Source organism: Procambarus clarkii, chromosome 63 (genome assembly GCF_040958095.1).
Source record: "Procambarus clarkii isolate CNS0578487 chromosome 63, FALCON_Pclarkii_2.0, whole genome shotgun sequence".
Taxonomy (NCBI): Eukaryota; Metazoa; Arthropoda; class Malacostraca; order Decapoda; family Cambaridae; genus Procambarus; species Procambarus clarkii.
In genome coordinates, this window is record NC_091212.1 from 8,187,718 (window position 1) to 8,215,177 (window position 27,460).

Here is a 27,460-nt window from a genome sequence, read left to right on the forward strand (position 1 = left end):
ATAAAGGAGAGGGATGAGAATTAGGTCAATGTGCAATAACAATTTATTGAATATCATGTCAGCCATATAAGTTTTAAATTTCTGCATGAAGGAAAAATGACAATTTAAAATGCAATGCTTATTAAACAACTTGAAGAATGAAAATGGTTCCAAAATTAATTCATGTAAGATTAGCTGAGAGTCCGAAAAGGTTCCCATGAATTTAAGCAATATTTTCTTTAATAACTTAAGGTGGAAATTTTATATCAGGATCCTGATAAAAAGTAAAATAATAGTACAGTACACTAATGTCTATTAATTCCCAAATGTTCAGTAACACAATTATTCTATATCTTGCACACAAACACACTCATACACAATTATAAATATCAGAGTATACATACACAATCACACAGTATACCCAATTATCCAACTACAGTACTCACAAATTTTCATACCATATAGCCAAATATCCCATAACACACATACAATCATACAGTATACACAAATAACCTATCTTACATATGCACACACACACACATCCATAGGCACATATAACCCATCTCATGTAAGCATGCACACACAAACACAAATATTTAATCTCATACATGCATACCAGCTGCCATGCTACCTTACAAACAATAAGTCATTCGCCTTCATGATAAATCAAATGTAAGGAATGTGTCCATAACCCACCTCAACTAGTAGTGTTTATACTTCTATGATAAATATGTCTTAACAAACACAAAGGAATATTAATATTTTCCAGTTACAGCCAACAGCAAATATTATCCGTGAATGAAAATCCCAACATGATTACCTAATAATGCTAACCAGAAAATTATAAAGACTGAGAAACACTCAAAACAGCCCTGTGCATTATATCGCATTAGTACAGAATATAGCAGATCTTGCAACCCTTTATCAGCATTTGATGATAATACTGGACGACTGGATCATGCGCACATAACCGAAACCTTCCAAACTATGTGAGCGTTGCAGTTCTCAGTCTTCTGCTTTCTTGGGTAGTGCTGCTATCTCTGCCTTGGTCACCACTTCATCCATCTTTATGAAGGTCTCTGTGAGAGTATTAATCTGAATGCCTGTTAAGGGATAAACACTGGCCAACCAAAGTTAACAGAAGATAATTAATGACATTAATATGCAAGATATTAAATCACTATCAGCAATTACCTCATGAACTTCAAATCTCCAAATGCATTTTTTAAAATCAGTTTTGTTAATTATTTTGTCATACACACCATGATGGACTTCTAATTATCCGAGCTGCTTAAGAAGCGTGTCCTCTCGAGCTGTCACAGAAATGTATGAAATTGCCCAAACCTAACCTAACTGAAGACCCACAAATAGAAGAAGTAACAGTCCGTCAATTTAGTGAGCTGTTATGATTTATGGTACATCAGATTTTGATGCTGAGGATTTTTACATCAAAGTATGATGTATTATTCGAGAGGACAGGTTGGTTTAAGGGCTATTAAAATGCTAAAACATACAAACACAAAACAAAACATGAAACGATACATAAATTGGGTATGTTTAGGTTTACGGAAGACCTGAGTAATACTGGTTTGGAAACCACTTGATTTATGGAAAAAATTACCTAGTAGCATAACAGACGTGGAATTGCTGGAGTGTTTCAAATGTAGGTTAGACAAATACATTAACAAGTTTGAGTGGATATAAATAGGAGTTGCTTCGTATGGGTCAATAGGAGCTGCCTTGTATGAGTGCATAGCTGCTGCCTTGTATAGGCCAATCGGAACTGCCTTGAATGGGCCAATGGGAACTGCCTTCCATGGGTTACTAGGAGCTGCTATGTATAGGTTAATATGAGCTATCTCATATGAGCCAATAGAAGCTGCCTTCTATGAGACAATAGGAACTGCCTCATATAGGCCAACAGGCGTCCTGCAGTCTTCTTTATTATTATGTTCTTAATATGGCTAGCATTTGAAGTAAATCAACCTACTAGGATGATATCATTGACTGTACCTCCTAATCAGTAAGGTAAGTTTCAGTAGGACTCCTAATGTATGAAATTCCACATCTTAAGATCCTCAAAACAATGGAAATATATTGTGATTCCCACTTTATTTGGAAAAACCATGTTCAGTGGAATTGACTTTTATCAGTCAATAAAGTTCAAGACGTCAAGACGACGTGTCTTAGAAGCTCGCTCTTATTCACAAAATTTAGAAACAGAGTGGCTTTCAAAACAGAAATAATGAAACTGACATTATTTCAATTCAAAATACAAATTTTCAGGGTTCACATCTGTCATGATGCCTCACCTACAGAAAGGTCATAATTGAATCAGGTATAAATGGCCAGGAGGCGGGGCATAAAGAGCTAGAACTCACTCCCCTTTAGTCACTGATAGGTACTCTATGCACACACCAATTACAGTAGTCCTTTTTGCTATGAACAGTCTTAAGCATGAGAGGTCCTACTCCCCAGCTTCATAACCAAGAAGTATATTGTGAATGAGGATGAGGTTGTATTTCCTGAATAAAAAGGTGTATGGTTTTCCACTGTCGGAAGCAGGAAGCCTATTAGGCTAAGCCCTCTAGGCTAATGACTGACCTTTCCTAGGATGCAATCCACAGCAGTTGATTAACTCTCAAGCATCCATTTAGTCCTAGGTGAACACAGACATCAGGTGTGAAATGAAACGTTCCCAAAAGTTCCTGTTCTGTGCAGGAATAGAACCTGAAATATTAATAATGGTAATGTTTTCTCACATAATAACATAGAATAAAAACTCAAACTCGTGTATTTGTGAAATTTATGTCAGGCATTTAGTAGAAGGGTAGTGGAAGGGGCTCTAATAAATACTCTCATTGGTAACAAAAGCTTTGCTTCAGAGGGTAGCTTTACTAGGAAAATGATTCTGAATGAATTAAAATTAATCTCAATAAATGGATGAATGAAAGCAGTCCCATTAGCCATGCTCCTTGGGGTATTTAGAGGATTATGAAGGATAGCCTCCAGATTAACACCTCAATTAATAACTCCAGTTCCATGAAAAGCAGGGTTACAGAAAGAACACATGACCATATTTCCGTGGAAGACATAACCGCAGGTACATCGCCAGTCGGGATTAGAGGAGACATGGTCAGGCGGTCAAGAAGAAGAATAAGAGGACTGGACCCAGGATAGCAGCCTCATTAGACGTTGAGATGTAAGTTTCATCCTAATCACACACTCAGACCTTGATAAAGCACTCAGGAGAGTATGAAAGACTTGGTGTAAATTCCTTACATAAATTTCACAAATACAGTACACAAGCATGGGTGTTTAACTGGAAATATTCTTGTTTATCCTAATGATAAAGCTGTATACTTCATATATCCTGAGGGTTGAAAACTCTATATTATTACAGTAAAAACCAAGCATTGAATGTACTAAAATGCCTTTATCCGGTAAAGCCTCAGTGGCTTCCTGAAGCTATCTTACTGAGATTGCTCCATGCTAAAAGATCAGATCAGTTGCAAAAGTTCTGATTGGCCTACCGGGGACCAGTCAGTAGCTCCCCTTCCGGAAGGCACAGGGTGTGAGTGACAATTTACTACCACACTGGGAAAGCATCCAGAAAGCCAACGAAGCTTTACAGATAACTGGGAGGCTCACAGAAAATGAAGCCTCAAGAACCGCCAAACAACTTGTGAATGATTCACATAGAATAGGAGATTCACTCACTAGTTCAAAACTCATTTGTACCAATCACCACCACCATGTGGCCCAGCTCCTGGCCACAATCTGCTCCCTAGGTTAGTTCTAGAGCTGATGAACATTTCACCAACAAACTGATGAACTAAGAATGGAGGGTGGGAGGGAATCAGGGAGTCACTGGGATTCTTCCAGAAAGATACATTTCATTACATTCAACACTGGATTTCTGGAGAAAGCCCCCTAGTGGCTCCCTAAAGTTAACCAACCACAAAGAATGAGAATGCGAATTCTCAGGGAGAAGGAAGGGCGACAGGCACTAAGAAGAAGAGAAACCAGGCCAGCAGACTTGACCCAAAACAAAAGACTGACTGAGACCAGGAACATTAAATAAATACTATGGTGTGAGAACCCGTTTAGAAAGCTGAAATCCTCAAGTCCAAATACCAGCCAGGATATGTTGCAGAAGATCGAGGCCAAAGCTGCATGTTTACGTACATAATGTACCCGAGGGTATGGAGAAGGCTGTTCAGACTTAATGACAGCCTGCATGGACAAGTGGCGCGGCGTCAAAGTGTGACATTTGCTTGTTTCCCTAGGATTTGGGGGGAGGGGGAGTTCTGCCTTTGTGTTTGGTCTTCAATTGCAATCTTCTTACCATGTGGGGTTTGTTTTGTCATGCCTACCTTTCTGGGTGCCAACCCTGGTTGATGGCAGACATGGAATGCCTCCAAATACATGGGGGTTTCCATAGGCCATTGCTCCCTTTGCCTCTCTGAGGGGGGCCAGGTTCTGGCTCATGGTCAACAGTAGGCTGAACTCCAATTGACTGATGCCCCAGATTAATATAACATATATCAGCCTGATAGCTCCAGGGAGTAGAAGGGGCTCCCCTCAAAAATGTATTTCTATTAATCATTAAAAAATATTACATGTTGTAGTTTGTTTAATAAGTGAATCTGCTAATAAAGTTATCATAAAGAAACAGTTATCATAAAGGCATTGTTATCATAAAGGAACAGGTTGTTACTGTTACTGTATGTACTCTACGTACTCATCTCATAACCAAGTTAACGCAAAGTGAACCTTGCAATGGTTGCCTCAAATGGACTGTCTCATAATGAAGTTACCTTAAAGCACATTGATGAATTCATTGCAAAATGCATTTGATTTGAGAAATGATTATATTCCAATGCCAAAAGTGAGCACTTTATAGGATATCATTGATTTGTGTCCATGTGCAGTATTTCACCTTCATTCCCACCTACCCTACCTTACGTGTACTTAGCTCTCGTTTTTTTTGTCTAATGCACAATACTGCATCTTTACAAAACCCTTTACATTTTATTATTAAATAAAATACTGTATATTCTGACTTTTCAGGTATGATTTCCAAATAGTCATAGGAGGAGTTTTCATAATTTTATCAAGGGCCAGAAATCTGTGCTTGAATGCTAACTTAATTTTCTATGACATTCATTGTCACAACATAGCAAATGCAATTGCAAGATACATTCAGTATACAAGTATAACAAAAGCCAAAAATTTGAAGCATAATATCCCCTTATACAAGGCAATGTCATTACTTCTTCATGTGTAACAAATAGTAAACACCTTGTTAACCTTTATCAAGCTCCAATAGCTACAAGTGATTACTGTACTCCCGATGCTCAAATTGCAATACGTAATTTGTTCACATTTGTTTGGAGAAGTATTTTTTGTCATGTGCAAGATGATGTTGGACTATTAACCCTTAAAACTGCACAGGATATTTCGGTGTTGTCTGTCAATGTGCAAGATAAATATTGTTCCCTTTATTTTTTGTGTGTTTTTGACATTATCATCATCCAGGAAGCACAAAAACCCACATAAAGTGTCTCTACCTATCATGGTTCAGCTGTAGTTTTCCGAGTTGAGGTTTTTCACAAGTAATGAGGTGAGGGGGGGGATGCATAACAATAACTTGGTCCATTTACCTTCATTGTTTTTCCCTATATTAAATTTGTTCATGCTCATATGTTGTACTGAAGTATCAATCGTTGTATTCCTTATGTATAACTTTGGAAATAGTTGTATATACAGATATATGTGTATATATATACTTTACTCACAACCTGTATTTATTCATCAATCATTTTCCACTCACAATCAGGAATCCCGGGTGGGAAAGAAATGGTTGGGGGCAAGTTTCCTTTCCCTTAATGCCTCTGTTCACCTGGCAATAAATAGGTACCTGGGAGCTCGTCAACTGTTGTGGAGTTACATCCTAGAGAAGGTCACTAGTTTGACCTTGAGGGGACCTCAATATCAGCCTAACTACTGTATATACATACACTGGTTGCCTGTTCCCCAACAAAACAAATGATATAAACCTAAACATTATAACTGCACACAGCACACATTTTGCCAGCAAATATATACATGAATATCACTTATCACTCATTTGCTGTTTTTAAAAGTTCAGTTGCCCCAAGCATGGTCGCCCTTCACATTCAGTCACTGGATGGTGATGCTCCCGACACGGTCCGCAAGGTCCGAGACACGGTCCGAGCCTCTTTACCAAGGCTCTGGATGGAAACTAAGGAACTCGGCAGTTTTCCAAATATGACAATCAGCTGACAGAGTTCTCTAGTGTCAAATGACATCCCCAAGAATGGTAGGGGCTATTGAATAAAATAGGGTACCTTAAATTATATCCAGGCAATTGGAGCACATGAGGCCAATCACTCTCAAGCAATTGGAGCATTGTAAAGGTTAACTAGCTGACCCATTTAAGGATTAGATGAATATATATATCGAGCTTTTACTACACAAATACAATTTTACTGTAACTCATTCCCACCAGGATCCCGCCACAAAACTAAAACCCAGACCTCCGCAACATGCACCCCCAAGCCTCAGATATGAGTGCCACAACATGCACCAAGGCCCTTAACCCCTTCAGCTCTGACCCTTCATGGAAATGAACCACACAAGGATCTGAACATTCACCAAAAGTGTGTATCATCCGCAGGAACTACTTTCTGACAGTTTGTAGCATCTGCAGGATGCACTTCCTAAAAGTCTGTAACATCCCCCAGAATCTACATTCCAACAGGCTCCATCATCTGAAGGATCTACTTCCCGGCAGTCTATAGCATCTGCAGGATGTACCTTATAAGCTATATACTTTTGTTTGTAACCATTGTTTATAAATTTATGCGGGGGATAAAAATACTTGGGACACTTTAAGACATGTACATACATAAATTTTGCAAAATGTGCATGAGGAATGGGCCAAAAACTGTGTTTATACACATGTAATACATATTTTATTTAGAAGACCAATTACTTTTATTTGAACAAGTCACTAGTTTATTATTATATTATTCATTATTGGGAGGTATGCAAGAGATGGAACACAGCCATTCTTACATTCTTTGAGGTTTCCATCCCTCCAGAAATGAATGAATCTGCTGTACAGCTCAGCACTGATGCTGATGGTAGCTAAATGTTCACCAACTCAGCACTGATGCTGATGGTAGCTAAATGTTCACCAACTCAGCACTGATGCTGATGGTAGCTAAATGTTCACCAACTCAGCACTGATGCTGCTGGCAGCTAAATGTTCACCACCTGTTCAGAGCTGAAGGGGATAATAAAATACATTATCAGAACTTTATTATCATCTTTATGCAAGTATTATCAGTACAAAATGGATACACTTTACACAATGCATGATGCATTATCTACTGCCAATTCTTCAACTTCAAAATGCATATACATGTCTCTGATACACTACAGCATTGCAATACCCATAACTAAGACACATGAGCAATGCAGTTAGCAAAATTCTATATACTTTCCCAATATAAAACATGAAAGTCAGTAAATACATTAACGTGAATATAGTTAATAATAATGTTGGCCAATATTGAATAGAAATTCACATGTAAAGTTAGTCTACTCGTATACGTGCTAGTACAGCATTAAAATTCATAACTATATCTTGCGTCAAAACCTAGAGAGCAGTAATGTATGTTTGCTGTAGTCATGAACAAGATTAGTCTCGAGTTATACAAGAATAAGTCAATTACAGTATATTAAATAGACAAAATGGCAATATCTTCTTGATACAATACTGTATTATAATTGCATAGCTTGACACACTTTACTAATAAAAGCAACACAAATAACATGTGACATTATTATTAATAAGAGTTCTGGGCCAGCAGTCATCCAACACTTCAAAAGCCCACGTACCAGACTGTACATTTGCCTCCATCATGGCATCTTAACTCAAAAACCATGATATACTAAACTTTATACAGCGTGGGATCCTCTCGTGTCCACCAGGAGTCTGGAGGCACCGAGAAGAGAGCCAATTCAACTTTTACATATACACCCACATACCCTCTGGCAAAGGTAATGGTATTCTCTACCAAATGCTCCCTTCAAACATACAATGAAGTCCCAATAACATGATACATATGCAGGCGATGAGTCACAATAACGTGGCTGAAGTATGTTGACCAGACATATATCTATGAAAAAGTTTTTGGAGCAGTTTACTGAACCAGCAACCTGGGTAACCCCCAGATGTGCACCTTAACCCGTGGACAATGATATACTAAAGGTTATACGACTTGGGATCCACCCGTATCCACTAGGCATCCAGAGGCGGTGAGCCGATAGCCAAATACAAGTGGAAAACTCCATTACCTTCACCAGAGTGTATGCAGGTTATATGTAAAATTGGATTGGCTACCAGCTCTCTGCCTCCAGACTCCAGTGGAAGCGGGTGGGTCCCAGCTTGTATAACCTTTAGCACGTTGTTGGGTTACCAAGGACTCCAGTTCTTTGTCCTGCTCCAAAAATGTTCTCTAAGACATACTTTATCTCATAATTGTAATTTCATCATACATATACAGCTTAGTTTGCATTTATTAAACAGTTTATGATGTCCAAAGTGCTACAAGATTGTGTAAAACAAAAAACAACCTCAGGTTGAGAATGACCTGGCAGTATTTAGAAGCTCGTAAACTGTTCAAGAAATACACACTAAGCTGCCATGATTGAGGAAAGATGTACAGCTCTCATGAGGGGACACAAGTGCTTGACGAGTCCTGACACAGTCTACCACCTGAGTTTACTCATCCTGATCGACTCAACAAGTATATGTGCGAGACAAGGCCAATGTTATCTCTATTCTATACAAAGATAAACAGGTATTCAGAATGTAAGTCACACTAACATGGCTGAAAAATTTTGATATCCAACCCCTAAATCTAAAAATAAAAGGAAGTGACGATGTTTTGGTCGTGTGACTTGATAATGGTACAGGAGAGACCGAAACACTCACTTTCCCTAATTTTCAAATTTGTGCATTGGGCGTCTGCAATTTTCACCCACGTTATTGTGGCTGAAGGTAAATGTATTAAAAGTGTAATAATAAAACATTACATACCAATTCATGCAGGACTGAGCTTCTTCCAAATACATAAGATTAATGAGGACCGTCTAAAATGTTCACCAATAAAGCCATCATCAAATTCAAGATGCAGGGGCATGCCACAATCTGGACTTCCTAATACTCATGATAAAACGTACGTACAATGTGCGTTGAATTTTCCATAAACGAACTTGGTGTTACAAGTGCATCATCAACAATGCATGATTTATAGACAGTAATAACATATTACACTCAAGCCACAAAAGACTGACAATATATTCACAAAGTTTGTACAAGTACAGGAAAGTATAAACTTAGCTTGATCCATCATAAAATTGGTATTTAAAGAAAACATTCAAAGTATATATGACATCTCTCACATTTGTACAAAAACTATCAATGAAGTCCTCCCTGCTTTCTAATAAATCAAGAACACTTCCATTCATATCTAAATGTACTGATTTGTACCCTAACATCACAAGTATCTCTTACAAAAATAGCAACTTTATTGTAGCCTTAGTAATTAATAATGCTACAAGTGAGCACTATGGCAGAAGAGAATGCTGCTACAAGCATATATCTAGCAAAGCCTTCTTCATATTAAAGGATACAATAGCATTATATTGGTCAAGCATCTTCTTGATCTGCACACTCTGCTGGGAGGCTGCCTCCTCATCCTCACTGTGTCTGTTAGCTATCTGGATCAACTCGTCACCCAGGTTGGCAGAATCTGTAATATTTTGGTGAAAATATCCACTATAGAGTATAATGTAAATTCCTTAAACTGCTAAGCTAAGTACTACATCCTGGTGCATATGAAAAAAAAAAAAAAGCATTGGTTGTAATGAAATGCCATTTTCTGGGTGAGGCCCGGATTCTCCCCAGAGCTATCCAGGGTGATATATATATATTATTAGACTTTGGCATCAGTCAGTGTGAATGGAGTTCTAGGCCTACCGGGGACCACGAGCCCATTCTGAGAGGCATGAAGAGCAATGGCCTATAGAAATGCACATGTGTGTGAAGCATTCTATGTCTGCCATCGACCAGGCCAGTCACCCAGAAAGGTAGGCGCCCAAAAACAAACCCCTAATCTGGTTAAAACTACTACAGAAAACTAACAAGTAAATAGAACTCCCCAATTGAAAAACGAGCATGACATCACACTTGCCGTGCCGCTTGTCTGCGCAGCTCCCCTCTCCGCGGGAGGGGAAAGGGGGGAGCCCCAAACCCATCGCGCCGGCTATCCACCTGTCAGTTCGAGGCTGGATGTCAAAACACGAAAAAAAAAAAAAAAAAATGGCGGCCGGGGCAAGGGAGGGTTGCCGGGGAGCCTCTGGGTCTCAACCAGAAAATGGCGTTTCATTACATTCAACGCTGGATTTCTGGGGGAAGCCCCATCGGCTCCCCAAAGCTACCTACCAAAAGCCAAGGACAAAAGAGGGACAAACCTGGGAGGCGGAAACCAAGCACCTAAAACCCGAACCAGACACAAGAAGATGCACCTCCGGCCAAACCCAACCAAGCAACAACCCCCAGGGACCCCTCTGGAAAAACAGCCAACCCAACCTTGCCAGAAAAAGAAGAACAGCTGCAACAAACAAACGTAACACCAGAACCCAAAGGAGCAGAAACCCCTGAGAAATAATCCGGAACAGAAGGGGCCACAACCAACCGAGGGGAAGAGATAAGAGCAAAGTGTCCAAAGACCAAGACGGCTCAGGCGGTGCACGAGTATGTCCGAGGTGAAACAACGCCCTAGACAGCTTGCGAAACAGTGCAGAAGGAACATCAAAACCGAAAGCAAGCCGTAGCAGCTCCGCCAGCGCCGCACGATACGAGGTGACAGAATGCGGCATACAAAGACAACCATTAGAAAAAGGACAAGACCACCCCAACAAAGGCAAAGTATACCTACGAAGAGACAAAAAGAAAAAGGAAGGACCGCCAGGAAACCCCATATTGCCACCTCGACAAAGCACGCAGGTGGGACACCACCAACGAAGGCACCTGATCACCAAACAGGAGGTGATAGACTTGGAGTCAAAATCACCAAATGCGAAGACTCAAGGAGAAGACCAAACCGGCCCTGTAATGGACTGGACCGAGCATTTGAAAGAGACAGAGCCATGGGAAAACCCCTGGGCACAGACACAGAGCAAGCAGTGCCTGAAACCAAGACTGTCAGAGAACCAGATGGAACGTCTGCCAGGGCACCAGGAACCCAAACCCGGTGAGCCGGGAAGAATCAACCAAGGTAAGCAAACACACCCCATCTGGGAGGACCCCCCCCCCCTCCCCGGGACCCCTGAAGGATCAACAAGGCCGATAATGGATGACAATGAGAAGCCACCGCTTGCAGAAACAGTCCAACCGCAGACCCCACAAACAGCAAGGATGAAACCTGAAGAGCCAGGGCCCAGGCAGAGGCCAACGATGAAGCGAGCACCACGAGCCAACACACGAGAAGTGAAGCGAAAACAGTGACACCGCATCCCGCAGGAACGAAACAACCCGACCCAGCAGGACAGAACGACGCATGCACCGCCGATGAATGTATGAGGAGAACTACTTAGGACTCATACTGCACGAAAATAAAGTCCCATATGGAAAACCAACACATTTGGGACCGCTTAAGTGCATTTTTTGTGTGTTTTCGCTCTCTGAGACTTCCCACTGTCTCTGTTGCTCCCTCCTCTCTGTCACTTCTCTGGTGGGTTTTGTCTACGCGGCCTGGAATGAGGAGGTATGTGGTTTCATGGATTTTTCTCATTTTGGCGGCTACCTCAGTCTTCGCCTCTTACCTGCTTCCTGCATTCCTGTCTTCCTTCTCTGCTTCTGGACATGTGTTTTTCTTGTCTCTAGGCTTCTGAGGGTGAGCCTTGTTTGGATTTCTGTCCTTTTTTTTGGCCACCACCCTTGCTGTATGTTGTGTGTCTGTGTCCCCTCGGTGATAAGCTAGGGTTGCTGCTTGTCTGCTTTGTCTTGATTTTGTGCTCTTGACCGAGATGGGTTGACCTGGTGTCTATCCTAACCTGTTACCTCTGTTCCCCCTGCAGTGCACAGTTCTTTGTTTTTTCCACACCTTGTGAGGCTTTGTTCTGGGGTTTTAGGCTTGGTTTCTGGTCCTGTCCACACCATTTTGCAAGCTTGTGGCCGTGCAGGATTCTCCAGACTCTTATTTGTCCTCTTTGCTTTCTATGGTTACCTGCTTCTTGCATCCTACCCTGTCTATTTCCCTGGGTACTTCTGGGTGATGGTCTTGTCCCTCAGTCTTGACTACCTTACACTTCACAAGCTTGGCTACATAACACCTACAGGTACTAAAACCAAGGGTGTACGTGTGTGTATTATTTGCAAGCAAACAAAGAAACAGGAAACAAAAATCTGTTTGTACCTGGTGCATTGAGAGCGAAGTTGCGCTGTGTACCATGAACTGTTTCGTTGATTATCACTCACTTCCGAAGTACTGTGTAATACAGTGTGTTACTGTGTAGTGTGTGAAACTGTACATATTGTAATTTTAGTGAATGTTGAACAAATAATATTGCGACAATAAACATTTATTGTGGACACATTACTGACACATGTATCACAGTTCCATGGAACATTACTGTATGAACGTTCTAATGTATACATATCGTAAAGAACACAAATATGCATCATATACGATAAAAAAATAAATAAAACCGTATTGGAAATACACAGAACAAATTGTAACAAAGGTTTGAGGTTCCCTCTCTACTTCTTCCTTCTTTGCCCTCTACCCGTATTCTTACTTTTTATTCTCTACCAAGGGACTCCAAAACTTTTACCAAAGCCAACTCCACGCCACGTGGTCCTAAGACGATTGACCGACTTAGGATTCTACACCCAGTATGACGTGACCTAGGCTCTGAGCAAACCCTAGAGTCGCCTATACGCTGCCACCACCAGACCAGCAACACAGAGCAATGATCGAGGTCTGGATCGATCACGCTAATTAATCAACCTTGGGGCTTGATCCCCACTCGATGACCGTGGAAACTTAAGAGTGTGAAATTAATTACACGGGAATGATTCGATGTTAGAATCGATGTTAGAATCGGCGCCCAATCCAACTCTGCCTCGTGTGGACCACGTGACCAGGACAAGTATACACATAACCAAATGGAAACAATAAAAATGCAAAATACTAACAATTTTAATTTATTAAAAGAAAAACTAAAACAAAAAATCTAAATATGTTCACTCCCTGTCACTTTAACACTCCCTACTTGACCTGAATGGCAAATGAGACTATTTCTATACATAACAATAGCAACTATACCTCTATGTTTTACCAGCTAAAGATGTTGGGCTGGTCTTGGGGAGAGGTAAGATGTTTGACCTCTCCCAGCTGCTCTTCTCTCCACACTGATCTCTCCCTTGTCTCGTCTACCCCAGACAGAGCATTGTAACCTTCCGCCTAGTCAAAGTTTCACCAAGTTACTAGCAAGGTTTAAGTTATAACAATTAACCTCTGTTTGTACTGAATTGATCCAGACTGGTTGAATTCTTTTACTGAAATTAAATTACACAAACATCTAACGGCAAAGCTGTTCCCGATCCCCCAAAAATGGATAATTGAACTTTAAGAAATAGTAGACCTGTCAACCCTGCTGACCTATGACCGCCGGTCACTCCGCCTTACAAGTTAGATCTGATTCGTGACGTCACTGATGGTGACTTAAACTCAATAATTAGAATACTCTTGATATTGTATCCAGTACTATTATACAATACAATTTTAATGCAAAATGAATAAAGGCTAATTTTCTCTAAATTACTGAATACTATAGGATGGTTCATTATACGCAGCTATGAACAAAGCGTCGGTTATTTCCACCGCGAATTCCCCTGGGGGTCAGGTCCCCAGGTCACCATGCGGGCTCAGCTTCCCATCCTCTTTTGTCGATAAACCACTCTGGATAATTCTTACAACAGCCTAGTTTGTTACAACCCCCCTGCACAAGCACTTAGTAAACCTTGTTAATTTGTTAAAATTCACGAGGTTTAGTATCCAAACCCACAATTCAACTCATGCCACAAACAAAAGCTAACCTAACTAATAAAATTTGACAAATAATAGTCCAACATCATAATAAACATGTTCATATTTCATAAATTTCTCAGCTGTCAACTGACAGCAATCCTCTAATATCAGGAAACATACATCCTATCCTTACTGACATAGCTAAATAACATGTCCCTACTCTACCATCAAAGACTAGCTATTAAACTCCCTTGGCTCTTCACTAGCCAAGTAAATGTGTCCTCTAGAGCCGGCCACACCGTGCTCAAACATAAACATTAAAGTTATAGCTTCAGACTGAACTTTCAGTCATCCGGGAACGTACTACGGAACTATCAAGTTCACATCCGTGTACTAACCACTTCAAACTAGGCTGTTGTAAGAATTATCCAGAGTGGTTTATCGACAAAAGAGGATGGGAAGCTGAGCCCGCATGGTGACCTGGGGACCTGACCCCCAGGGGAATTCGCGGTGGAAATAACCGACGCTTTGTTCATAGCTGCGTATAATGAACCATCCTATAGTATTCAGTAATTTAGAGAAAATTAGCCTTTATTCATTTTGCATTAAAATTGTATTGTATAATAGTACTGGATACAATATCAAGAGTATTCTAATTATTGAGTTTAAGTCACCATCAGTGACGTCACGAATCAGATCTAACTTGTAAGGCGGAGTGACCGGCGGTCATAGGTCAGCAGGGTTGACAGGTCTACTATTTCTTAAAGTTCAATTATCCATTTTTGGGGGATCGGGAACAGCTTTGCCGTTAGATGTTTGTGTAATTTAATTTCAGTAAAAGAATTCAACCAGTCTGGATCAATTCAGTACAAACAGAGGTTAATTGTTATAACTTAAACCTTGCTAGTAACTTGGTGAAACTTTGACTAGGCGGAAGGTTACAATGCTCTGTCTGGGGTAGACGAGACAAGGGAGAGATCAGTGTGGAGAGAAGAGCAGCTGGGAGAGGTCAAACATCTTACCTCTCCCCAAGACCAGCCCAACATCTTTAGCTGGTAAAACATAGAGGTATAGTTGCTATTGTTATGTATAGAAATAGTCTCATTTGCCATTCAGGTCAAGTAGGGAGTGTTAAAGTGACAGGGAGTGAACATATTTAGATTTTTTGTTTTAGTTTTTCTTTTAATAAATTAAAATTGTTAGTATTTTGCATTTTTATTGTTTCCATTTGGTTATGTGTATACTTGTCCTGGTCACGTGGTCCACACGAGGCAGAGTTGGATTGGGCGCCGATTCTAACATCGAATCATTCCCGTGTAATTAATTTCACACTCTTAAGTTTCCACGGTCATCGAGTGGGGATCAAGCCCCAAGGTTGATTAATTAGCGTGATCGATCCAGACCTCGATCATTGCTCTGTGTTGCTGGTCTGGTGGTGGCAGCGTATAGGCGACTCTAGGGTTTGCTCAGAGCCTAGGTCACGTCATACTGGGTGTAGAATCCTAAGTCGGTCAATCGTCTTAGGACCACGTGGCGTGGAGTTGGCTTTGGTAAAAGTTTTGGAGTCCCTTGGTAGAGAATAAAAAGTAAGAATACGGGTAGAGGGCAAAGAAGGAAGAAGTAGAGAGGGAACCTCAAACCTTTGTTACAATGGTGGCAGCGGTGCCTTTGTTGCAAAATAATTGAAAATATATTTATGACAATTCCCGGTGCTTGAATTCACGCACAGGCGCACAGCAAATGACGTCACACGCCCCCATCTCCATGTCCCCACAGCCAAAGTAAGTTGACTTTATTAGTTTTTTTACATGTATGTATGTGTTCAGGGAAGGGGATTTATCATTTTACAAATATAAAAAAAAAAATTGGGGAATACTTGATTTTCAGAGCACAGGGGGGAAATATCCCACTAAACACAGCGCAGCACAGTGGTTAAACAATGCTGCCGACACCCTGGCTCCCGATGTCAACACAGCAGATGACGACCAGGCAGGCCTCCACATCCTCCACAAGCCAGTCCGAGGACAGCTCAAGAAGGGAATAGAAGCAAAGAACTGAGGCCTCAGGGAGCTGGGACCCCCCCCCCTCTCCCCCTCCCGAGGTGATGGTGGGGGGGAGGGGGAGCAAACGAGTGGCACGCAGTATGATGACGTGTTGCTTGTTAGCGTGTTTTACTTTGGGGAAGTTTCTAGCCTCTGTTCGGTCTCAGGTTACAATTTTTCTACCAGGAAGGGTCTGTTTTGAAGCCCCTACCTTTCTGGGTGCTCAACCCTGGTCGATGGCAAATATGAATACTTTCATACATGAGAGTTTCATAGGCCACTGCTCCCTGCGCCTCTCTGAGACCATGTTCTGGCTAGTGGTCCCCTGGTAGGCATGACAACTTCATATGACTGAAGCCCCCCGCACTAATATTAGCTAATATCAGTCCAATAGCTCCAGGGAGTCTCCGGGGGGCTCCCCCACAGAAAGAGTATACAGCACTAGGAATGTAGAGGCTCTTCTGGATCTTTAGGGTTGATAAATTGATATAGCTCTGTAATTCTTGGGTTTGGTATACAATACTGGCTTAGCTTCCCAACAGGAAAAGTCAAACCAGTGGCGATGTGATCACAATACTCATCCCTATGATGGAATACTTTATCTATCTCCTCTCCTATGATCAAACACCGAAACACACACTTCCTATAACGAGGAAAGGTGGTGTTCCAAGAGCATATGGTACTAGTACCGAGTTCATGCCCCAAATTAAAAACAGAGCAAAATATGGAACATATAAATGGATATCATACAGAGCACCACTTGGTTTCCGAACTTTAGTTATCCGAAACTTCCAGTTTCCTGATTGGGGGTTGGGGAGTCACGCTAAATGAAATAAGTTCGGATAGGAAGCAGTCCGCCAAGCCTCACGCCAGCTGGAGTGGGAGTTACCCTATACGAACCAAGTTTGGGTGAGGAAGTGGCCAGACAAGCGTCACGTCATCATTTTTTACTATTTCTCTAAAAGTGAAAGTTGTAAGGCAATACGATATAGAAAGGTAATAAGTAAAGCAAAGGTGGAGAGTGTTGATAACCCAGTGTGTGAGTGGTACAGAGGCGTGAGGTGACGAAGAAGCCAGTGGCAGATGATGTCACAAACACATGTCAATTAAAGAGTCTTTTGCAATGGCTTCCAAGAAAGCTCACATTGCATCTCCTGCACCTGACTCATCACATGTTGACCCAGTCAACCCAACACCATCAACATCCACCACCACCTCTTCCATGTAAATAACTATGCTTCATCAACATAAGCGGAGCAGGACTTCACTTATTGGTGAGTACAAACAAAATACGGTCGCATTTACGCTATGAACCTGTCGATTTTCCCCCTAGAGTTTATTCATAAATTTTTCTATAATTTTTTTTTATATTTCTAATTTATTTTTTCCCTCCATTTCTCGTTTATGAACTTACATGATAACCAACGGGTCTTGTCCCTAAGGGGTTCGGAAACCAAGTGGTGCTCTGTACCATACTACCTCATGTTAGAGAAAGAACTTACCTGAGATGTGCTGTGAATCCAGGACATTCTTAAGAGTGTTCATTGTATTGAGGTGTTGGTATTGGTTGCGCAGCTGCTCCTCACGGGCCAACACCAAGTCCAGCTTAACACTGTCTGACAACTCGAGGGACTCGCCATATGAAGGGTCAAGGTAACGCTCCAATTCTTCTACTGTGGGACAATTCATTGGGAAAAGTGAACAACAGACTCCTAACCATTACACTAAATTCCTTATTTTACTAATAAATTACCCCTCGGACACCCAACCCACACATGTAAAGATGAAGAAAGAGATGTTTCAGTGTCGTGGAGGATTATAATGAATGAACGTGTTGCATGAAAAATTCATGACATGATGGTGGGTCAGGAAGAACCGATACATCACCACTTCCTTTATTTTCACACGTGTGGGTTGGGGCATCTAATTTTCTGCCAGGTTATTGTGGCTTGCTCTCTGCAAATTACCCCTTTTTTAGCAATGGTATGTACTGTATTGCTATATATGTACTACTGTACATTAAATTCATTGTAATTCCTGCAGTAATGCACGCTACAGCACTGATTTACAAATCAATACCGTCACAATTTACAAAATATTTATTATTAACCTTGTATGCATTTGATCACACGGGTACTATACACAATAATATATCAATATTATGTAACACCTAAATTTCAGCTGAGTTTTGATCATTTAAGACAGGAAGACAGGAAAATGAAAACAAAAATCCCTGAAGACACACAACAAACAAACTGGCAGTCAGAGAGAAACATCGGCCACTGAGCTGAAGTAAAGCTAGTTGTGCCAGCCGAATGCACCTCACCCAACCAATAATACTCCCCCGCCCGGGGCAAGACGGAAACCCATAGACCCTCGATGTACCCCAAGGGCAAAGTCAACATCAAGCGATGAAGTCCTCAAACTAGGAAGTGATTCCCGAATGCCCCAGAGAAGATGACCCCTGACACGCAAGGGTAGTACTCACAGAGTACCTAGGGAAAGTCACCCTAGGCACCTGCTGCTCCTGCACTCTAAGACACCTGGCCACCACACCACAAACACACAGCTGGAACAGCCACACAGGGCCAAAATCCATAACAGGACCTTGAAGCCAAAGTGACTGATCTGACTGCCAACACATCAGTTCAAGAACTGAAGTGGTGGGCTGTCGGGGGGTAATGCTAACGAGCGGGAGTGCTAGTTGCATGAAGTACTGTTTGTTGGGTTTCTTTCTAGGAGTTATTTCTATTTTTGGGGGATGTAGATCGCACAGCTTAACACTTTCGTCCCCCTGGTGACATTGGCGACATCCGTCCCTGCCAGACAGATGTTCACCCGGGACGGCGGAGACGTTCAAAATTAAAATACCGTATTTGTTAAAACTATTTGTTTTCCAATCAATATGGGACTAGTTTTAAAATGCGTGCCTTTAGATTGTGAACTATTTGATACCTGAATGAACGACATAGCATGAAAATTGCAGTGAGAAAACTGAACAGAGTATACATATTTTATTGTGTGCTTGCTCATGGGTAATGCTCGGCTGACTTTCTAGTTTGCTGTGTGTAGTGCGCCTGTTTATTTTTATCTTATATACATATATTCCTTTATAAAATTCTACTGCGAACAAATTGATACCAAAATGAACGATGTAACACAAAAATTGACGGGTAACGCTCGGCCGATTTTCGGGTTTGCTGCAGGTGGCACGCCGGGCTTTTGTACTTTATATGCATATACCCCTGTAGGGAAATCTATTGCAAACACTATGATACCAATCTTAAAATCTGAAAGTACAATACTGTACAAATCTTTTTAATTTTGCGTAATAAATTTCTTGTTCCTGGAAAGCATCCTATTTTTTCCATAAAATCCTTAGCCAAACACCAATATTACACAGTTTGGTTTGACGTGGCATCTCAAAGAATGCATCCTCATGAATAGCCAGGAATTGTTAAACACAGTGGACATTACCTTACCTAACCAAAGCCATAACCCGGTGGAGGCAGAAACAAATGGGCAGTTTCTTTCACCCTGCTTCCCCCCTGTTCACCTAGCAGTAAATAGGTACCTGGGAGTTAGACAGCTGCTACGGGCTGCTTCCTGGGGATGTGTATCAAAAAGGAGGCTTGCTAGAGGACCGGGCCGCGGGGATGCTAAGTCCCGAAATTATCTCAAGATAACGGTATGCTGTTATGTTTGACAAGGAGGACTCAGGTACGGTAGAGTAATGTAACAACACACACAGAGTTAACTGCATCATTGGCTGCTGATTTACCAGAGAGCTTTACCAACATTTTCCATCACAACACAAAAAAATATTAGTTACTCACATCTCTTCATAACCATCATCATACGGTCGCGGGTGCCCAGCGCACTGCCCAGCCGCCCGCCCAGCGAAGCCAACGTTGAAACAACCTGAAAGACATGCTCACTTCAACACTTGTCGCAAATCTAACTTAGCTGTTCTAAATAGCCACAATTTTATTTACTGGTACTTTATATTCTACACATACTTTAATTTACGTACTTTATTTACCGTACTGTACTATTTTACCAAAGTTCCTTTGGATTCTTTAGCCAGCCTGCTCTCCCCAACTCTCAATAAAACAAAGTAATCCATCATCAAAACAAAGGGGCGACTGGTTTATGTACAAAATATTGATTAAGCCACTTAGTAATAGTCTGTATGTTGTACATTTGTCATTCAGACACTCTTCCAAGCTATGACTAAAAGATGTACTTCATTCACTTTCAGTCTGTACTGTAAACACTCCCTAAATACAAAAACACCTTTTCTAATCTTTTGTAGACATAATTATGTATAAACCACCAATATCCATTATAACAACATTTATTTATGCTTGGGAAAAAATGCACGGCACCCGCTTGAAATGCCCAGTCAATGCATGACTCGTTGAGCCAGATGGCACTCCGACAGATCAACTACTCTAGCATCTGCGCATACCATGAGATTACCAGCAGAACACTGATCGTTAGACTTGTTCAAGCACCAAAAATTGCAATACTGTAGCACAACAGGGCTCACAGATTGACTCCCATGTGCCTGGCACCCAATGTCCCAGAACTGGAGAGACATTTGGGCACTGGACCAAAGCTGGAACAAGAGCCACTGACCAGGCAAAGTGGTGGAATAAACACATCCACCATGTAAAGAACCTGTATAACTCCCACCTCTGAGGATCAGTGAGAACTGGGTATGAAACAAACGAGAGACCAGATCGTCTCTTGGAGAATCAATATCGATAAGCCGTCAGGTATGAAGAGTACGAAGAAGTCGGTAATTGCCCCACAACAGCGGCATAACAATCTGGGAATGGTAAGTGTGGCTGTAACAGCAAACTACATTGTAGTTGAACTGAAAGGGAAGGTGACACTGATATTTTAAGGTATAGTTTTTTAGGTTTAGTGTACAGTACAGCTAAAAAAATTACTATTTTTCTTAATATTATATTGTTGGCAATCAGATTCTCAGTAGAATAATGATGTATTGTCGGATAGCAAGACAACCCAATTTCAGCCCCTCCTGGGACACCGCTACCAGCCACCACCTGTTTGGGTAGAAGGAAACCAAGAAAAGCAACAGTGGCACATACCAGCAATGACCCCATTGTGGTGCCAGTATCTGGCTACATCATTTATTCCCTATAATACAAGTCTTTAGAAACTTACCCCTAAAGGACAATACAGCCACACAAAAACAAAAGAGAACAAATAAAATAAAATATAACTCCTTAAATGTGGCACTTTACAAACTATTATATGCATATCGCAGCGTTAGTAACAAGACACCTGGTGTGGTTCTCAAGCTATATCTTGCTCTAGTTAGGCCCCATTTAGATTATGCAGTTCAGTTTTGGTCGCCATATTATAGAATGGATATAAATTCACTTGAACGTGTCCAGCGTAGGATGACTAAGTTAATTCCCCAAATTAGAAATCTTTCATATGAAGAAAGATTAACAAAGCTTAAGTTGCATTCACTGGAAAGGCGAAGAGTTAGGGGTGACATGATAGAGGTTTACAAGTGGATGAATGGACATAACCGGGGGGATATTAATAGGGTATTAAAAGTATCAACACAGGACAGAACACGAAACAATGGGTATAAATTGGATAAGTTTAGATTTAGGAAAGACTTGGGTAAATACTGGTTCAGTAACAGGGTTGTTGATTTGTGGAACCAATTGCCGCGTAACATTGTGGAGGTGGGGTCCCTCGATTGTTTCAAGCGCGGGTTGGACAAGTATATGAGTGGGATTGGGTGGTTATAAATAGGAGCTGCCTCGTATGGGCCAACAGGCCTTCTGCAGTTACCTTTGTTCTTATGTTCTTATGTTATATGATCATGAACAACAAAATGTTATAATATTTATTCTAAAAGTTTTGTATTAGGCATTTTTAATGTTTCAATATGTTATTAGAGAATATTTTAATTACCTGAATTTACCTGAGGGCCACGAACACTAGTGGCTTCGATGAGCACAGGAAGCTGGCAGCGTGCTGAAGGTCCCCCATTTGCCTTGATCTTTTCCAGCTGGATTTTAAAATTTAACATAATTTGTTTCATAGTTTCTGGCATTTCATGAATGCAGTTAATGCACTGGTACAGGCACAATAGTACACAGTGACGCTAGCATTGTTACAGTAGTTCATTTAAGGAGGTCAACTTAACTAGATGTATGCACCCTGTTGATCCATTTCCTAGTATGGAAACAAAGCCAAATGGCAAATAAGTAACCCTCCTAACACCCCAACACACCTGGTTACCCCTGAATACCCATGAGTCTAGGGATAGGCCACCCACAGCACACACAGGTGCTCTTCACATTCAAAGGGAACAAAGGAGCCTAAACACAGATGCCGAAGAAATATAAGAAAATTCACTTTCGCAAACAGAGTGGTAGACGGTTGGAACAAGTTAGGGAAGAAGGTGGTGGAGGCCAAGACCGTCAGTAGTTTCAAAGCGTTATATGACAAAGAGTGCTGGGAAGACGGGACACCACGAGCGTAGCTCTCATCCTGTAACTACACTTAGGTAATTACAACCAACCCATTCCTGGCACCTCTTGGCCAAGCCACCTACAAACCTGACGCCTTAAGAGCAAGCCAGAAAACGCAAAGAATCCATCAGTGCCCCCCTTGACCTCATGGTAATATATGTACCATAGTGTACAGGGTACAATACTTACCTGAGTGTACAGTGATTCTGCACATGTAACTAAATGGCTCTTGGAACTGAAGGACAAGAGCTACAAGGAGATGTTAGAGGCATTAAATTTGCCAAAACTAGAACAAAGAAGGAAAAGAAGTGATATGATCATTACGCACAAAATAATAACAGGAATCAATAAAATTGATAGGGAAGAATTCCTGATACTTTGAACTTCAAGAACAAGAAGTCATAGATTTAAAGTAACTAAACAAAGCTGCTGAAGAAATATAAGAAAATTCACTTTTGCAAAAGTGGTAGAAGGTTGGAATAAGTCTCGCAGTTCCCATAGTGCAGTGGTAAGACATTTGCCTGGCGCTTCGCGGGCGCTTTGGCCTGGGTTCGTATCCTGGCCGGAGAGGAATTGATTGGGCACCATTCCTGAACTGTAGCCTCTATTCACCCAGCAGTGAATGGGTACCTGGTTGTTAAAATGATTTGGCGGGTAATATTCCGGGGAAAAATTAGGATTAAGGACCTTCCCGATACGCTAAGCATTCTAGTGGCTTTACAAAAATGTAACAACTTCTGTATACAGGTATATAAATAAAATAAAATAAAAAGTTAAGCGAGGTGGTGGTGGCCAAACCCGACAATAGCTTCAAAGCGTTATAAGACAAAGAGTACTGGGAAGACGGGACACCACGAGCGTAATTCTCATTCTATTAACTACACTGAGGCAACTACACTGAGCTAACTACACACACACACACACACACCCAGTCATGCTACAGTGCACAAAAACAATTTTTTTTGTTTCATATCTACATTTAAACCAATCACAACGTGTTTCATATCTACATTTAAACCAATCACAACGTGTTTCATATCTACATTTAAACCAATCACAACGCTCCTCAACAATTAACAACTAAAAAAAGGCCAGTAAACATAACACAAATGACCCCAAATCGTAAACCAGGACCCCAACAATCTCTTACTAAGTGTGATGACAACAATTACCTCCCCCCACCCCCCCTTCCCCAACAATCATCCCGAGGCTGCCACAATCACCCCCACCACGACCCCTCGACGACCCCTGGAGAATGTTTGGTAATAAGTTTATTGTTTGTGAAGTGTTTATATGTACGTATTAACACGATGTACTGAACGGGGGTGAGAATAGCTTGAGCTACCTCACCCCTTTGTGTGTATTTTACCTCAATAAACTTATTTAAATTTCAATTTCGACGACCCCCACCACGACCCCTCCTACCTCCGGGTACTGGGCATCCTTGGGCAGGGGCCCGAAGATCTTCTCCTCGAGCCTCTTGACCCGGTCCTCCAGGACGAGGATGCTCTCGCACTGCTCAGCCGCCATGTTTACATCTGACTCACCCGGCCGTCCCTCCACGCTCCCCTACACCCGCCCCTGGCTGGTTACACCACGCTCCCCTACACCCGCCCCTGGCTGGTTACACCACGCTCCCCTACACCCGCCCCTGGCTGGTTACACCACGCTCCCCTACACCCGCCCCTGGCTGGTTACACCACCTCCCATGCTCCCCTACACCCGCCCCTGGCTGGTTACACCACTTCCCATGCTCCCCTACACCCGCCCCTAGCTGGTTACACCACCTCCCATGCTCCCCTACACCCGCCCCTGGCTGGTTACACCACCACCCATGCTCCCCTACACCCGCCCCTGGCTGGTTACACCACCACCCATGCTCCCCTACACTCGCCCCTGGCTGGTTACACCACCATCCACGCTCCCCTACACCCGCCCCTGGCTGGTTACACCACCATCCACGCTCCCCTACACCCGCCCCTGGCTGGTTACACCACTTCCCATGCTCCCCTACACCCGCCCCTAGCTGGTTACACCACCTCCCATGCTCCCCTACACCCGCCCCTGGCTGGTTACACCACCACCCATGCTCCCCTACACCCGCCCCTGGCTGGTTACACCACCACCCATGCTCCCCTACACCCGCCCCTGGCTGGTTACACCACCACCCATGCTCCCCTACACCCGCCCCTGGCTGGTTACACCACCATCCACGCTCCCCTACACCCGCCCCTGGCTGGTTACACCACCACCCATGCTCCCCTACACCCGCCCCTGGCTGGTTACACCACCACCCATGCTCCCCTACACTCGCCCCTGGCTGGTTACACCACCACCCATGCTCCCCTACACCCGCCCCTGGCTGGTTACACCACCACCCATGCTCCCCTACACCCGCCCCTGGCTGGTTACACCACCACCCATGCTCCCCTACACCCGCCCCTGGCTGGTTACACCACCACCCATGCTCCCCTACACCCGCCCCTGGCTGGTTACACCACCATCCACGCTCCCCTACACCCGCCCCTGGCTGGTTACACCACCACCCATGCTCCCCTACACCCGCCCCTGGCTGGTTACACCACCACCCATGCTCCCCTACACTCGCCCCTGGCTGGTTACACCACCTCCCATGTTCCCCTACACCCACCCCTGGCTGGTTACACCACCAGCCACGCTCCCCTACACCCGCCCCTGGCTGGTTACACCACCTCCCATGTTCCCCTACACCCACCCCTGGCTGGTTACACCACCAGCCACGCTCCCCTACACCCGCCCCTGGCTGGTTACACCACCTCCCATGTTCCCCTACACCCACCCCTGGCTGGTTACACCACCAGCCACGCTCCCCTACACCCGCCCCTGGCTGGTTACACCACCTCACATGTTCCCCTACACCTGGTTGATACCTGGTTGATGGGGTTCTGGGAGTTCTTCTACTCCCCAAGCCCGGCCCGAGGCCAGGCTCGACTTGTGAGAGTTTGGTCCATCAGGCTGTTGCTTGGAGCGGCCCGCAGGCCCACATACCCACCACAGCCCGGTTGGTCCGGCACTCCTTGGAGGAATAAATCTAGTTTCCTCTTGAAAATGTCCACGGTTGTTCCGGCAATATTTCTTATGCTTGCTGGGAGGACGTTGAACAACCGCGGACCTCTGATGTTTATACAGTGCTCTCTGATTGTGCCTATGGCACCTCTGCTCTTCATTGGTTCTATTCTACATTTTCTTCCATGTCGTTCACTCCAGTACGTTGTTATTTTACTGTGTAGATTTGGTACTTGGCCCTCCAGTATCTTCCAGGTGTATATTATTTGATATCTCTCTCGTCTTCTTTCTAGTGAGTACATTTGGAGGGCTTTGAGACGATCCCAATAATTTAGGTGCTTTATTGCATCTATGCGTGCCGTATATGTTCTCTGTATTCCCTCTATTTCAGCAATCTCTCCTGCTCTGAAGGGGGAAGTGAGTACTGAGCAGTACTCAAGACGGGACAACACAAGTGACTTGAAGAGTACAACCATTGTGATGGGATCCCTGGATTTGAAAGTTCTCGTAATCCATCCTATCATTTTTCTGGCTGTCGCAATATTTGCTTGGTTATGCTCCTTAAACGTTAGGTCGTCAGACATTATTATTCCCAAATCCTTTACATGCTGTTTTCCTACTATGGGTACATTTGATTGTGTTTTGTACTCTGTATTATGTTTAAGGTCCTCATTTTTACCGTACCTGAGTACCTGGAATTTATCACTGTTAAACATCATGTTATTTTCTGATGCCCAGTCGAAAACTTTATTAATATCAGCTTGAAGTTTTTCAATGTCCTCAGCCGAGGTAATTTTCATACTGATTTTTGTGTCATCTGCAAAGGATGATACGAAGCTGTGACTTGTATTTTTGTCTATATCTAATATGAGAATAAGGAAAAGCAGCGGTGCAAGGACTGTACCCTGAGGTACAGAGCTTTTCACTGCACTTGGACTAGATTTTATATGGTTGACAGTTACTCGCTGAGTCCTGTTTGACAGAAAACTGAGTATCCAGCGTCCTACTTTACCGGTTATTCCCATTGACTTCATTTTGTGTGCTATCACGCCATGGTCACATTTATCGAAAGCCTTTGCGAAGTCCGTGTATATCACATCAGCATTCTGTTTCTCTTCTAATGCCTCAGTGACTTTGTCGTAGTGCTCAAGTAGCTGTGAGAGGCACGATCTTCCCGCTCGAAATCCATGTTGGCCTGGGTTGTGAAGGTCATTGGTCTCCATGAAATTGGTGACCTGACTCCTAATCACTCTCTCAAATACTTTTATGATGTGCGATGTTAGTGCAACTGGTCTATAATTTTTTGCCAATGCTTTGCTCCCTCCCTTGTGTAGAGGGGCTATGTCTGCTACTTTAAGTGCATCTGGTATCTCCCCCGTGTCCAAGCTCTTCCTCCACACTATACTGAGTGCCTGTGCTACCGGCACTTTGCATTTCTTTATAAATATTGAATTCCATGAGTCTGGACCTGGGGCCGAGTGCATGGGCATGTTTTCAATTTCTTTTTCAAAATTTAGTGCGCTCGTGTTTATATCAGTTATATTTACCGGGGTTTGAATATCCCGCATAAAGAAATTGTCTGGATCTTCCACCTTCATGTTGTTTATTGGAGTGCTAAACATGTCCTCATACTGCTTTTTTAGGATTTCACTAATTTCTTTGTCATCCTCCGTGTATGAACCTTCACTTGTACAAATAGGTCCAATACTGGCAGTGGTTTTTGCTTTTGATT

General features: G+C 42.6%; 1 protein-coding gene across 1 annotated transcript; it reads right to left on the bottom strand.

Moving 5' to 3' along the window:
• Positions 1-25: 25 nt before the first annotated feature.
• On the bottom strand, positions 26-24,266 carry LOC123765770 (Dynactin 3, p24 subunit). Its single transcript, XM_069308689.1, has 5 exons — positions 24,109-24,266; positions 19,993-20,077; positions 17,659-17,829; positions 9,712-9,830; positions 26-1,074 (listed from the first exon to the last, which is right to left on the bottom strand). Exons 1-5 carry the CDS (start codon positions 24,211-24,213, stop codon positions 985-987), a joined length of 570 nt encoding a protein of 189 aa, XP_069164790.1. The 5' UTR covers positions 24,214-24,266; the 3' UTR covers positions 26-984.
• Between the last annotated feature and the right edge of the window lie 3,194 nt (positions 24,267-27,460).